Source organism: Miscanthus floridulus, chromosome 2 (genome assembly GCF_019320115.1).
Source record: "Miscanthus floridulus cultivar M001 chromosome 2, ASM1932011v1, whole genome shotgun sequence".
Lineage (NCBI taxonomy): Eukaryota > Viridiplantae > Streptophyta > Magnoliopsida > Poales > Poaceae > Miscanthus > Miscanthus floridulus.
In genome coordinates this window covers 118,660,082-118,675,981 of record NC_089581.1, presented here as the reverse complement: position 1 = coordinate 118,675,981, position 15,900 = coordinate 118,660,082, and the positions used below count along the sequence as shown (strand labels likewise).

Genomic DNA, 15,900 nt, shown 5'->3' with positions numbered 1-15,900 from the left:
GGAAGAGATGTTCTAATCTCAAAACTGTAAATTGGATGTTCTAATCTCAAAAATCAAAATTATCACAACAAAACAAAATGTAGCAAGCAGTTAGTAACTAGCTAGGGAAGAGATGTTCTAATCTGATTTTGCCTGCTGTGAATGTCCATTGTCTAAATGTAGGATGTCTACAACAGAGGGTGCACTAGGTGAGGGAGAAAATAGTGAGTCAGCGAATCTCCTGAAAAGGAATTCGGATGATGTTGGATGGGAGTATGGTGTTCTTGTTGATCCTAACAACAAGGACAAGGTGAAGTGCAAGCTTTGTAAGAAGGAGATGAGAGGAGGGATTTATAGGTTGAAGCAGCATTTGGCTCATGAGGGAAAGAATGTGAAGAAATGCACGGCTACAACAGTGCAGGCCATGGAGGCTAAACAGAAGTGCAAGAAAGCACTAGATGAGGCAAAAAGGAAGAGGGAGGAGAAGACTGTTCGTGAGCTAGAACTTAGAGAGGAAGTTAATGTATCTAGGGTTGGAGAGTCAGATGAAGTCACTTGTGTTGGAAGTTCAGAGCCTCACAAATTAGGACCCATGGACAAATGGACACGTGCTATTGATCCTAAAGCTACCAAGACTGATTCTTTGAAGCAACAGCAGCTGAACAAGGAACTTTGGAAAGAAAGAACACATGAGGTGCATAAGTATATTGCAAGATGGGCCTATACACATGGTAAATTGCTAGTATACTCTTCTGTACTTACATTACATGATCACTAATTCATTATATGTTATTCCTGATCACTAATTAGGCTTTTTTTAACATTGGCAGCAATACCTTTCAATGCATGTGACAATGATGAGTTTAAGCAAATGTGTGAAGCAATTGGTCAGTTTGGTCCAGGACTTGTACCTCCATGTCAAGATTCACTTCGAGAGAGATTGTTGGAAGAAGAATATGAAAGAACCAAGAGTCTGCTGCAGGAACGTGAAGCCGAGAAGATAAAAAATGGGTGCTCTATTATGACCGATGCTTGGTCAGATAGGAAGAGGAGAAGCATAATGAATCTGTGCACCAATTGTGCTGATGGAACCTCCTTCATCAGCTCTAAGGAGATGTCACATGTCTCACATACCAGTGAGGTCATCTTTGATCTTGTGGACAAAGCAATTGAAGAGATTGGTCCAGACAATGTGGTGCAAGTAGTGACTGACAATGCCTCTAACAACATGGGAGCAAAGAGGCTATTGGAAGAGAAGAGACCACACATATTTTGGACCTCTTGTGCAGCTCACACAATCAACCTTATGCTCCAAGGAATTGGCAACTTGACTCGGTTCAAGAAAGTGGTTGACCAAGCAAAGGCATTTACCATATTTGTCTACGGCCACACAAGGACATTGGAGTGCTTGAGATACTTCACAGAGGGGAAAGAGGTAGTGAGGCCAGGAGTGACTAGGTTTGCTTCAAACTTTCTCACTTTGAGTAGCATGCAAGAGAAGAAGGACCAGTTAAGGAAGATGGTGGTTCATAGTAGGTGGGACTCATTGAAGGATGTGAAATCAAAGAAAGGAAAAGAGGCAACAGCAACTATATTGAGTCCAAGCTTTTGGAAGGATGTGAAGCTAACATTGACTGTTTTTGAGCCATTGGTCAAAGTCCTCCGTTTGGTTGATGGGGATGTGAGGCCATCCATGGGTTTCCTTTATGGACAACTACTAAAGGCAAAGAGACAGATCAAAGAGGCCTTTGGAAATGTTGAGGCTCGGTTCAAGGATGTAATAGCTGTTATTGACAAGAAGATGAATGGAAGACTTGATTCTCCATTGCATTTGACAGCCTATTTGCTGAATCCTCACTATAGCTATAGTGACCCATCAATCTTTGATCAGCCCAAAATATCAGAAGGGTTTATATCTTGTGTTGAGAAATTTTTTTATCATGATGAGGACATGCAGCATATGGCTGCCAACATTGAACTAAAGAAGTTTCAGAATAGAGAAGGACCCTTTAGCAAGAAGCTTGCTAGGAATTTTGAAAACTTTGATTACAACCCAGGTAGAGGTACTTCCTATGGCTCATGGCTGTTTGTTGTTTGCTGTTTTCTAAACTAATAGAGGTGTTTTTTTATTTCAGCATCATGGTGGAGACTGTATGGATATGAAACACCAGCTTTACAGAAGATGGCTACAAGGATCCTATCTTTGACATCAAGCTCCTCTGGTTGTGAAAGAAATTGGAGTGGGTTTGAAGGGGTTAGTACCTAACTACCTATCTATTATGATTTATGAACATGTTTCAGGCTTTCAGCAGCATTACAATTTAATTGTAGAACTGAGAATGCTCTTTTTAAATTGTAGATACACACTAAGAAGAGGAATAGGCTTACTACAACCCGCCTCAACAAGCTGGTGTATATCCAATTCAACTCCAAGCTGCTTAGTAAGAGAGAAAAGATGAAGTCAAACAAAATCACTGAGATACTTCAGTCTAGTGATACAACTGAAGCTCAAGGTTTTCTCCAAGAGGGTGGGGATGATTGTGCATTAGCTGACTTTAGAGATGGGGAGGAAGATGAGATGGAAGGTACCGGGATACCTTGGTCTGTCATTGGAGAGGCAGTTGGAGCAGATGAACAGCTTGAGCTGCGTAGAAGTGCAAGAGTGAGGGAGCTCTATGAAGGAGAAGAATTTGAGTCTGAAGAAGAAGAGTATGACGATGAGGATGTGAACTACAGTGACGAAGAAATATGAACTGCAGCTTGTATTGTACCGTCCTTTAGTTATAAATTGTGTTGTGCAGCTTGTATTGAACTACAGTGAGTGAGGGAACTATCAACTATGTGCTTGTGCTGTCCTTTATTTATAAATTGTGTTGTGCACTTGTATTACTGTCCTATCCACTTGTATTGTAATTACCAGCTGCTGATATGGTGTGCTCATGGATGGGAGGCTGCTGAAATCATCCAGATAAGTCACAACTTAGTGTTTTCTATTTTTTTTGGATGACCAGCTAGCTGTCTATTGACTAATTTACTAACTACTAGCTGTGAAAATGTGTTGCAGGAGGCAGGAGCTAGGAACATGCAAGAAAGCAAGAGTAAGCCAGCTAGGAATCAGATATGTCTACTGCCCTCTTTTTCTACTTACTCATTACTGTGACTCATATAGTCATATATAGTAGTTATATACATATATATAGTTATATACATAATATATATATAATTTATGGCTATATTGCCAAAACGCCTAGGAAAACGCCTAGGAGCGCCTAGGACCGAGTACTCCCGACTAGGCGCTAGGCAATGGGTCAACGCCTAGATTCCGCCTAGCGCCTAGCTGAACTTTGTATGCAAGGTCAACATAAGGTCTACATTCCCAAGATTCAACCTACAAGTAACAAGACAATCAAGACAAAGCAATCCGAGGCCCCCAAGCCACAAGCACCACTTCCACGGTGCTATGCTAGTGATTACATGTGTTGTTGGGGCAAGGATGGCAAGATCGTGGTGAAGTATGTTGGTACCCAAAAGAGGAAGGAGATTATGAGGAGTGTTTGGGTGCCCAAGCTTTATGTGACTAACCCCCTAGGACCCAAATCCTTTTGGGTACCTAAAACAAACGCTTGAATTGTTTTTGTAGGAATATTCTTCCGGTGGAACAAGTTGAGTGGTGGATAGTGGATGCACCAATCATATGACTGGAGAGAAGGACATGTTCACATCATTTCAACCTAGTCATGAACTAAGTGCAAGCATTGTGTTTGGTGACAATGGAAAAGGAGAAGTTCTCGGTTTTGGTAAAATTGCTATCTCAAATGATAATTCCATTTCTAATGTTTTACTTGTGAATTCGTTGAGATACAATTTGTTGTCTGTTTCACAACTTTGTGAGATGGACTACAATTGTCTCTTTACGGATAAGGGTGTGGAAGTCTATAGAAGGGAGGATTCCTCTATTGCATTCATGGGTCATTTAAAAGGAAAACTCTATCTAGTTAATTTCACATCAAATAGAGTAAATCCCGAGACTTGTTTAATAGCAAAATCTAGCATGGGTTGGTTATGGCATCACTGACTTGCCCATGTTGGGATGAGAAACTTAGCCAAACTTTAAAAAGGCGAACACAACCTTGGACTAACAAATTTTTTTTTTTGAGAAAGATAGGATTTATAGCGCATGCCAAGCAGGAAAGCAAGTTGGAGTTAAACATCCCGTTAAGAATGTTGTGACGACCGAAAGGCCATTGAAATTGTTTCACATTGATATATTTGGACCCGTCGCTTATATAAGCCTTGGTGGTAACAAATATGGTTTCATAATTGTTGATGATTATTCTCGTTTCACTTGGATATTCTTTTTGCGTGACAAGAGTGAAGTACATGGCATCTTCAAGAAGTTTGCAAAAAGAGCCCAAAATGAGTTTGATGTCAAGATCAAGAGAGTTAGAAGTGACAATGGGACGGAGTTCAAGAACACCAACATTGAGGAGTTCCTTGATGAAGAAGGAATCAAGCATGAGTTTTCAGTTCCATACACTCCACAACAAAATAGTGTTGTGGAGAGGAAGAATCGAATGATCATTGAAGCCGCAAGAGCAATGTTGGATGAATAAAAGACTCCAACCAACTATTGGACGGAAGCGGTTAGCACGTCATGTCATGCTATCAACCGCTTATATCTTCACAAGAAAAGGAACAAGACCGTGTATGAACTTCTAATCGGTAAAAAGCTTAAGGTGCACTTCTTTAGAGTTTTTGGATCCAAGTGTTTCATACTTAACAAGAAATTCAAAAGCTCAAAGTTTGCACTAAAGGTTGATGAAGGTTTCATGCTTGGTTATGGTACTAATGAACATGGATATCGTGTTTTCAATAAAAACCACCGGTTTGATTGAAATCGTGGTAGACATGACTTTTGATGAAACTGACAGCTCTCAAAAGGAGAAAGTCAATGTTGAGATTGTAGGTAATAAAGAAGCTCCACATAAAGCCATCAAGAAGCTTGCAATTGGTGAAGTAAAGCCCATCGATGATGAAGATGATGACAATATGGTGAAGCTTCCGCAATAAGAAACGATCAAGATGGGAGATCAAATGAAACACAAGGTCATTCTCATGAAGATGGTGTCAACAATAAGCAAGCTCAATCTCAACTCAACAATGAAGAAAGAAGTGAAGACAACCCTCCAATCGATCATAACCATGATGATGAAGATGATGGCCCCATCCAAAGATCAACTCAAGTGCCACATCCTAGAGTGCATCAATCCATTCAACGGGGTCATCTCATTGACAACATATTGGGAGCATCCGACGAGGGGTAACAACATGTTCTCGTTTAGCAAGTTTTTGTGAACATTACTCATTTGTTTCTCCTTTAGAACCTTGTAGGGTGGAAGAGGCACTTGATGATCCGGATTGGATGATGGCCATGCAAGAGGAGTTGAACAACTTCACTCGGAATAAAGTCTGGTCCTTAGTGGAAAGGCCCAAGCAAAATGTGATTAGAACCAAGTGGGTCTTCCGCAACAAGCAAGATGAGCATGGCATGGTGACAAGGAATAAGGCAAGGTTGGTGGCTCAAGGATTCACTCAAATTAAAGGCTTGGATTTTGGGGAAACCTATGCACCGGTGGCTAGGCTAGAATCGATTCGTATTCTACTTGCCTATGCCGCTCATCATGATTTTAAGCTATATCAAATGGACATGAAGAGTACATTTTTCAACGGCCCCCTATCCGAGTTGGTGTATGTAAAGCAACCACCGGGCTTTGAAGACCCCAAGTATCCTAACCACGTCTACAAGCTCGACAAGGCGCTCTATGGGCTCAAACAAGCCCCTAGAGCTTGGTATGATTGCTTGAAGGATTTCCTACTCAAACAAGGGTTTGAGATAGGAAAGGCCGATGCAACTCTATTTACTCGCAAAGTCAATAATAATATCTTTGTTTGCCAAATATATATCGATGACATGATATTTGGTAGTACTAATATGGTTTTTGTGAGAATTTTAGTAGGATTATGACTAATAGGTTCAAGATGTCCTTGATGGGAGAGTTGAAGTTCTTTCATGGATTTCAAATCAAGCAACTCAAGGATGGCATGTTCATAAGTCAAACGAAGTACACCAATGATATGTTGAAGAAGTTTGACATGGACAAAGCCCATCAAGACAACCCTATGCCAACCAATGAACATCTTGACCTTGATCAAGGAGGAAATGACGTCGATCAAAAGGTATATTGCTCTATGATTGGATCCCTCCTTTACCTTTGTGCATCTAGGCCCGATATCATGCTTAGCGTACGCATGTGTGCAAGATTTCAAGCTAATCCAAAAGAATGTCATTTGATGGTTGTTAAGAGAATTTTTTGGTATTTAGTGCACACTCCTAATCTTGGCTTGTGGTATCCTAAGGGCTCCACTTTCGAGTTACTTGGCTATTCCGATTCCGATTACGTCGGTTGCAAAGTAAATCAAAAGAGTACTACTGAGACTTGCCAATTTATTGGTAGGTCCTTGGTGTCTTGGAGCTCTAAAAAGCAGAACTCTGTTGTCTTGTCTACCGCTGAAGCCGAGTATGTGGCGGCCGGTGCATGTTGTGCCCAACTACTTTGGATGAAGCAAACCCTCAAGGACTTCGGATGTGAGCTAACCAAGATTCCCCGTTTGTGTGACAACAAGAGTGCCATTAAGTTGACAAACAACCCCCTAAATCACTCTCGAACAAAGTACATAGACATCTAGCATCACTTTTTGAGGGACCACAAAGCCAAAGGAGATATTGCAATTCACCATGTGAGCACCGAAAAGCAACTAGCCGATATCTTTACAAAGCCCCTAGGTGAGTCAAGATTTTGTGCTTTGAGAAGTGAGCTAAATATCATTGAGTCTCGTAACGTGGCTTGATGTCTTGCACATACTTTGATTGATCTAGATAGGAGAAAACATTTGCGAAAATATTGAGTGATACTTTCAAAATCTACTTTATAGCTTTCATGTGTGACTATTTCTTTGTGGTGGTTGAATGAAAACTAGTCACACCTGAAAATATTAGTGTCCATCATATTTTTGCCCCACATAGCATGGTAAACTCAAGTTAGGGAGTTTTTCAGTTTCTTTGTCAAAAGTCCCGACGTAGGTCGGAACTCCCGACAGTCGGAAGTCCCGGCACGGCCTATCCCGGAACTTCTGACGTGGATCTGGACCGCACGGCGTCATTGACCTAGGGTTAAAATCACGTTTTCACCCAGCCTGGCCCATTTTACCGTAGTCGTCCCCCTTCCCGCACTCTCATCGCTCCACAGCCGCCCCCTTGCGCCGCCTCCTCATGTCGTCCTCGCTCCTCCTCTTGCCGTCGCGTCGTGCCCTCCTAGGAGCTCCAGCCCGCCCCCATGGCCGCCGAGAGCTCCGGCCCCCATCCCTTCCAGCTGGGCCGCCAGGGTCCTGTCGGCACTCTCGGCCTCTCCGCCCCCTCTCCACCACTCATGCTATGCTCTTCTTCGTGGCCTGCGGATTTCGTTTTCCTTCGCCTTCTTCCCTTCTCTCAGGGTACAACCTCCATGGTGCCCTAACCCTAATGTCAATGTACCTTGCGATTTGTCTCTATTCTTTTTCCCTCTCCTCCTCTATCCTCCTTGTGTGAATGTGTGTCGAGATTTGAAGCCCCATGAATGGGCTAGTCACCATGTGCGTCGGAGGTCCCGGCGACCGCTGGAAGTCCCGACCGTCGGAACTCCCGGCTCTGGCCAGAACTTTTGACTCCGGTCGAGACACCTAACCCCATGGTCACCACTCTATTCATGTTTCTTCACTTCTCGATATTCATTCGCCTCTCGTTGTCTTGTTTCTTAGTTCCACTTCATATCTCTCGCAGTCATGGATGGCGGCAGTCCCTTGTGCCACAAGGAGAAGCGGTCTAAGCACAATCAAGACTGCGCCACTACACCAAAGCCGACTGGCCGCACCAAGGTGGCTTATCCCCGTGATGGCGCTGGTGGTTCCCATGCCCAAGCCAAGCGTGCACGTGGTCGTGGTGCTCAAGGCTCGGCTGTCGTTCCTCCACCTCCTCCGGTGTGTGCCTTTGCTAGAGATGATCCGATAGTGGATGCTAAAGAAGCTCTCGGGCGAGCAGGCCACACTATCGTCATTGAGGTTATGAGTACACCGTCTCAAGGCCCAGGTTTTTTAAGTGAGCTTGTTATTTTTTATGGTCCTCTACCGGTCATACACACTACAAGAGATGTTACCTTCTATGACGGCTCATTTAGGTCACAAACAGAGGATTTTACGTCACCATAATACGCTCTGTGACGATGCAGTGACGAAATACATGTCACCACCGAAGGTGCGTGTTAAAGCACCTTCCATGATGATTGAGAGTATATCATCACTGAGTTGGTGACATCAATATTTTCGTCACCAGCAATAATGACGATCATTATTGTCATTAAAACTGTCATGAAATCACAACTAGGCAACTACCATGTGTGCTTATGCAGTGACAATATTAACCTTACAATTGAATTCAACAAATGACAGCCATACATTGATTCATAACAGATTTCATAGTCAACACCCACTCAACATCTTAGAAGCAACAATCTCAACCATACATGCAGCTCATTCATACATCCATCTCAGTCATACATAACAACTTGAAGTGTGAAATAGTTTGCAAGCCAAAGCAATACTAAGTTCATAGTTTGTATTGCAACAGCCACAAGCACACCAAAATGCTACAGAGTTCACCAAAGACTCTTACCAGCTCAAATTCTAGGGATAGATACAAAAGGCATAATTGAACCAACTCGCCTGGATGCATATCTAGATGATGAGGATGCTAACAAATTTTAGGGAGGAGTGACTTGACCCTGATTGAAGTGAAGAATCAGCTGTCGAAGGAGGGCATGAGTTTCTTGTTGTTCCTTCTTCAAGCTGTCAATTTCATGTGCTTGGCTAGCCACCTCTTGCTTAAGTTGTGCAGATTCTTGCTTAAGTTGCGCAGATTCTTGCTCCTTAGCCTCAAGTTGAGCCTGTAGCAACCACACCTGTGAATTAACTGCACTTCTACTACTTGGCTTGGAGATTGGCAGCCCCACATTTTGAAGAAATGTGCTTGACTTCGGCAGCACCTTGGAAACAATTTCAATAGAAGACATCGACTGCTGGCCTTCTTGCATTGGTTTAACCTCAATTGCTTCCATAGCAGCCTAGCAACATAATGATACAAAAATTAGTATTGACTTTGGTACAGATTTCTAGCATTATAGGAAAAATAACCTACAATACTACTTTACATAGACCTAAAAAATGACCTTACTTTAGCCAAAATAGCCTCAAACATCGTTTCAAGCATGTATGAAGTTAAACTCAAACAAGAGCTAAAAGCAGTATATGAAGGAAAAGACAGTATACTTGTAGTATATCATATTTGAATTTAGAAGACTATATACACCCAACTTGGGAAATGAATCATGTAACAAAGTAGTCATGCAAAAAGTATATCATAACTCTTGCAACGTCATTTCTGACAATAGTAAAAAACAGCCCACAATCATTTCCAATCATGAAGTAAAGGCAATGGCTGCAGCCGGTGCTGCGTGCACAGTTCAGATTTGAAAGGTTCAGATTCTATGCATCAGATTTCAATGGTTCAGATTATAAGCAGCGTGCAGCAACAGCTGCAGCACAAGAAGTGCAGCCGATCAGGCCAAATATTCAAGTTGACTTTCAAGTATGTCTTGCAGAAGAGGGGAACAGTACTTACAATTGCATTTTTGACAGGCTCACAAAAAACACTTTTCTGGCTGCAATGCATCTCCTTGAACAAATCAATTGTAGTGGGCTCTCTGTCTTTATATTTTTCTTGTTTCTAAAATGATGAGAAATCAACTTAAACTTGTTAGCTTGAACCAATTTCATGGTTTCTCATTTAAAACAATGTGCAGCAGACTTTATCTATAATTCATGTAAATTAGAAGATCGGCAACAAGATCACATAGCATTAAATTTGTCCTACCGTGACATAGGCATGTGCAATGTAACATCGAGAACCTGTATGCTGATGGAACTGGACTTTCGCACGATTAACTTGGTTTTTGACACAAGTGTCCTGTACACCATACAAATTTGTAAGGTAAAGGAAATAAAAACAAGTACTAAAAAGGGACTACAAATGCCATTAAAATCTAAACTGTCTAGATATGTACACATTTATCAGCAACATCACCAATGTCATACCTTGTGTTTTGGGTTGGACCACATCTCCACTAATGCTCTCTATTGATCATTAGTCATACACGTCACAGGTGACATTGTCCTCACTAGATTTGCTGGAACTCCATCAAAGTATTTCTTTTTCAGCCTATGCCTCATCTGACGTTGTCCACCCTTTAGCATGTCAACACAAGCAGCTCGTACAGCCACACTATTAGTGTCCATGTCGAATGGGATCCAGTAAAAAAAATAGAGATTAGATTTGAAAACGAAAAGGACACAATGAACTATGATTGAACAAGTCAAATAGATATTGACTTACAGCAACTTTGCCAATGTAGGCTTCAATAAGATGTTTATTATGTTTCTTCTTATACTCCTTCCAGTGTGGAAAGATAGGTGTATGCAGCCTGAGTGAGATCCCAGCCTCTGATGCAAGTTTTGCAGCTTGCATTGGTGCCTCCGGCCTACTATTCCCTTCAGCAATGTCAATTTTAATCTTTGTCCCTAGCCCTCTATTCCACGCATCCAGCTCTTTGCCCATATATTTTCCCCGTGGCACCTGTTGTCCACTTGCAAATAATGCACCTAACAAGATTTCATTTGTAGAGTTAGTAGCAAATATATTCCAGATTTACTAAATAAGTATCAATCTGATTTTATTAGCATATCTGAATGTTGATGTGCACCTAACAAGCAATGAAGTCTACAATGAAGCATCATGATAGAAATAAATGAAGCCAGTAACTTTGATCTAGTAACTTGCCTTCATCATTGTTGTTGATGTCTCCTTATTCTGGCTTGTAGTAGTATTGGTAGATGCCAATGCATCATGTGTGACAATAGCGAGGCTTGGATTGGCAGCAGTCCTTTGCCTAGTAACTCTAGTAGTTTTCCCTTGTTCTTGTGGTGCCACCACTCTCTTTGATGCTTTCGAACCTCTAGCAGAGAACTTGCCAATATGTTGGACATTCTTGTTACATACATCCTCACCCACCTAGAAGCCTAGTATGAAGCAAACAAGAAGAATTAGACCCAAAAATAATGGAAGTGTAGTCACCAAAATGATAATGATCAATAACAATCCTTTGTACCATGCTGACTTCATCTTCGTCACGTTGGTTAGAGCCCTCATCATCCTCAGGATTGTACAGAGATCTAGATTTTTCAGGAACATCATCCTTGTTCCTTGCACTTTTACCCTTAACTTGTGCAACTAGGGTACTGAGCCCAAGGCTTTGGAAGAATTGGTCGTTCCTCATAATGTTTTGATCCCTCTGTCTTAAATATTCAAGTACCATTGCTTCTGTACATTCAATTAAAACAACTATAAGGGAGTAGTCAGAGCAAAAAATAAAAATGTATGCTGCTGCTAGCAAAATAAAAACATATGCTGCTAGCAAAAAGTGTATGCGGCTGCTGCTAGCAAAAAGTGTATGCCGCTGCTGCTAGCAAAAAGATCCTGTATTATTTACTATTTCTAGATTACCACTGATTTCCCACACATGTAAATGCTCCTGCAAGTTCTGTGTAGAAGTTCTGAACTTTTAGATAGGCTATGGATTCACGAAAAAGCCAGTTCAATATTTGCTAATAACTATCAAAGGATCTCCTTAGTCGTGGTATTCAGGATTGTTAGGCAACCATACTTGCAAAATGGAACTCTGCTTTCCCCTATTTACCAAATTTAATTATGGTTTTACTACTTTTGAAAATACACATATATAATGGATTAATAGCTGGATCTTACAGGAAACTACTTAGATTTCTTATGTTTGGAAATCAGCTGAATATCTGTTGACGCATTCCATGCATGCAAATGTACAAGAATTTTCTCCTATAATGTACTAGTATACCGAAAAGGATGAAATGAATTGGAATATAAACCTTGCTGTTGTCTCACTGTTCAATGTTTTGTATATGAAAATTAAGATCGATTGGCTTAAAAAATAATTAGTTTTCCTAATGTTAAGGGCACTCAAGATTTATTTTGCTTTAAACATTCTCTTCATATTTTAATAAACATTGAAATCTAGACCATAACAAAATGCATAAACATATTTTTCTTGTGTATAGGATGGATCTGGTAAACTAACAAAATCAGTTTCAAGCCATATGGATCTACCATTATTTTCCTTTGATTTTTCAAAAAAACATGAATAAATGGTACAAACATACTCCCTCCATCCCAAATTGTAAGTCATTCCAAGAATCTTGGAGAGTCAAAGCTTCTCAAATTTGACCAAAATTATAAAAAAAATTACAAAAATTTATGACATCAAATAGGTATACTATAAAAATATAATTAACAAAGAATCTATTGGTACTTAGTTGGTATCATAAATGTTATTATCTTATTATATAAACTTAGTCAAACTTGAGATGCTTTGACTTTCCAAGATTCTTGGAATGACTTACAATTTGGGATGGAGGGAGTACATGCTAACTAGCTTCTACTGTTCATCTTCTTGCATACGCATAACAGAAAGAGGAGAAACGAACTCGTCCGTGCAGAGGAACAATAGGGCCGGCGACAGCCATCAACCCGGCCACTCCTCGCTCCAGATGGCCCTCACTCGCTGCCCACTCCCCCAAAAGCTCAAGCCGATGGAGGCGCACGGCCATCGCCCACTCGCTACCGCTAGACGCGGACTCGCCCACAGGCACACGAACCAAAAACCTCTCACCCCAAACCCTAAGTTCGAACATCAGAACACAAAAAAAGAACCAAATCCCGTCGGCACCCCTCAGATCCACTCGTTGTTCCCTTTCCCGGCACTCAAACTTGAGGAATTACCTGTGGGCGTCTCAGCTGTCCCGTCAGTCTGCACCTTTCTCCCAGGAGGCATCTTGTATTTGGAGCGGAACTCGTCGCCCAGCACTAGGAAGGAAGAGTGGTCGGCTAGGAGAGGGTGTGGTGGCGGCTGGAGCAGAATGGTGGAGCTGGCTTCAGCAAGGAACAAGGGCTGCGGTGAAGGTGGAGGGGGAGTGGTGCCACAGGCAAGCCTGTTCATTTGGACATGGCTGGTCGTAAACGATCGTAAATTTCTAGCCGGAACAGTATTTTTCTCTCACACAAACCAACCAGCAGTACTTCTTTACGAACCAGCAACGATACGAACCAGCCAACTGAACAGGCTAGAAAGGGGAGAGGGTGGCGGCTAGAGGTGCAAGGGAAAGGGGAGGATGAAATTAGGGGGTGTTTGGTTGTCCCTCCTAAATTTTAGTCGTTGTCTCATTGAATGTTTGGACACATATATGGAGTATTAAATATAGATTAATTACGAAATTAATTGCATAGTTTGCAACTAATTTACGAGACGAATCTTTTAAGCCTAATTAGTCTATGATTTGACAATGTTTTGCTACAGTAAACATGTGCTAATAACGGATTAATTAGGCTAAAAAATTCGTCTCGTGGAGTACTGATGTATTATGTAATTTATTTTTTTATTAGTATCCGAATACCCCATGCAACATCCTCTCGACATACCTCCTAAATTTTAGTCACTGGATCCAAACACCCCCTTAGACTGGGATCCACTTTTTGTATAGGAAGTTTACTATAATACCCAAGAGGAAGGTGAATTAAGCTAATTCTAAATTTTTTCAATAATGAAGTCCTACACTTAGCTCATTTCACTCCTTGTGTCTAAAATATGTTTCTATAATTCTCCCATACAAAAGTTTTACACCCTAGGTTTTAATCCTACTATAGCATGACAATTCTAAAAATGTAAAGACATGAAATGAATTGCTCAAATATAAATGTTTAAAGTAAAGATAGGGAAAGGAATACGGTGATGTTTTCCCGAGGTATCGGATAGTCGTCACTCACTACTAGTCCTCGTTGGAGCACTCGCACAAGAGTGTAGCTCCCCTTGATCCGCGTAAGGATTAAGTGCTCTCTACGGGGCTGATTCTTTGACACTCCGTCGCTGTGAATCGCCCACAATCATTCACAAAGTGACTTGAGTCATCCACATGCTCCGTCGGATGATCGCCAAGCTCTCAATCACCACCGAGCCATCTAGGTGATGGCGATCACCAAGAGTAACAAGTACAAACTCTCACTTGACCAAGACAAGTCTAATAAGTAAGGTGGATGCACACTTGCTACTCCCTATGAACTAATGAGATCTTGAATCTTGGATTATCATATCTCAATCACCCTACTAGGCTCTTGCTCTCCCTTATACTCTAAAGGTGTTTTTCAGCTGAATAAATGGGCAAGAGACCTCAAATAGATAGTGGGATATGTATTTATATCCCCCATTCAAAACATAACGGTTGAGGTCTAACTTAGCAAGTATCGGGATGATCGGACGCTCTGGTCAAGGTGACCAGACGCACCGGTCAGTGTAATACATCAGAGTGTCAGAAAAGAGCCGTTTGCTCTGACCGGACTCTAGTCTGCATCCGGTCAGCACCCACTGAACGCGTCTGGTCATCAAAAACTCTCACCGGAACCTTACTGATGTTGACCAGATGCTGACACCCAGAGTCCTGTCACTTCTCTGTTCAGCATCTGGTCCATGGTCAACAGCCTGTTCAAGCTACTACAGATACGGCTAGCGTCATGTCAGGTGAGCACTGGTGTCCAACATCCGATCACACTCTAATAGCTGCTTCCAATCAAATGAATTGACCGGACTCTCTAAGATATGTCCGGTCACAACCAAAACTATGTCTGGTCTATCATTTGACTTCTATCGATCTTAGGGCTATTCCTGAGCTACCTAGTGCTAAGTTTGATAAGTGTGCATCACACATAATCCATTAGACTCACCTAGGTTAAGTACTAGTCCATACCTCCCTTAATAGTACGGTCAAAGGAAAAATAAAGTGCTAAACTATTCTAAGTGTCTCTCCAACACCAAATGACACTTAGAACTAGTTCGTCCTTAACCTTGTTATCCATCCTTTGAAAACCAAAATGATTTCCATCGACAGGGGCATGACAACCATGATTGCCCAATCAATTTCTATTACCATGACCTAACTCAAATTGTCTCTGCAAAACACACGTTAGTCATAGTAATCTCGTGTCGTCATTAATCACCGAAACTCAACTAGAGGCCTAGATGCTTTCAATCTCCCCTTTTTTGGTGATTGATGACAACACAACCTCGAGTATGTAAAAGATATGAGTGAGGTTTTCAACATGCTTGGTTCATATAAGCTTTTGATAATAAGAACAAAAGAATTAGGCATGCTTATATGATCCAAGCCAATATGGTATACTCAAAAGATATGAATTAAGTATGAGTACATGTAGTAAAGCTCATTTGAATCAGAGTAAAATATGAAAGCAAAGCCAATGAGCATAACCAAGTTTTATGACATATATAAAACAATGTAGAGAGCACACATGTCACATAAGTCTCACCATCACATGTAAATAATACAATGCATGAAAGAAAACGTGAATGCACGTGGTATCACACATGAAAGACCAAAAGAATCAAGTCCATCTCACACACTCCCCCTAAATTTAACATACTCGGTCCCTCTGATGTAGACTAGGTCTGATCTTCCAAAAGGTATGATAGCGTCGATTGGTGGAGACTCGACATTCACGATCTAGGCTTCGAACCAAGACTGATTCAGACCCCCGCAACCGTTACACCACTGCTCCGTTGGTTATCAACCACGTGAACACGATTGAACTCGTTAAGAAGGCTTTCCTACAAGCGAATCGAG

The 15,900-nt window shown here is 41.4% G+C and overlaps 2 protein-coding genes across 6 annotated transcripts; one reads left to right on the top strand and one right to left on the bottom strand.

Annotated features, from left to right (window-relative positions):
• Positions 1–148: 148 nt before the first annotated feature.
• On the top strand, positions 149–2,732 carry LOC136539474 (putative transcriptional regulator tpeD). The gene is made up of 4 exons (XM_066531437.1): positions 149–710; positions 810–2,036; positions 2,115–2,233; positions 2,339–2,732. The coding sequence occupies exons 1-4, from the start codon at positions 164–166 to the stop codon at positions 2,729–2,731; spliced, it is 2,286 nt and encodes a 761-aa protein (XP_066387534.1). The 5' UTR covers positions 149–163; the 3' UTR covers position 2,732.
• A 5,904-nt stretch (positions 2,733–8,636) lies between these two features.
• Positions 8,637–13,185, bottom strand: LOC136539473 (uncharacterized). Of its 5 annotated transcripts, none has more exons than XM_066531435.1 (8): positions 12,995–13,185; positions 11,292–11,524; positions 10,964–11,202; positions 10,520–10,785; positions 10,222–10,408; positions 10,001–10,093; positions 9,749–9,853; positions 8,637–9,191 (listed from the first exon to the last, which is right to left on the bottom strand). In XM_066531435.1, exons 5-8 carry the CDS (start codon positions 10,243–10,245, stop codon positions 8,832–8,834), a joined length of 582 nt encoding a protein of 193 aa, XP_066387532.1. In that variant the 5' UTR covers positions 10,246–10,408; positions 10,520–10,785; positions 10,964–11,202; positions 11,292–11,524; positions 12,995–13,185; the 3' UTR covers positions 8,637–8,831. The 5 variants fall into 5 exon arrangements, 4 of the variants coding, with proteins under 4 accessions (XP_066387532.1, XP_066387530.1, XP_066387531.1 ...); XM_066531433.1 differs by having other exon boundaries at positions 11,292–11,503; XM_066531434.1 differs by lacking the exon at positions 12,995–13,185 and adding an exon at positions 12,700–12,841 and having other exon boundaries at positions 11,292–11,503.
• Between the last annotated feature and the right edge of the window lie 2,715 nt (positions 13,186–15,900).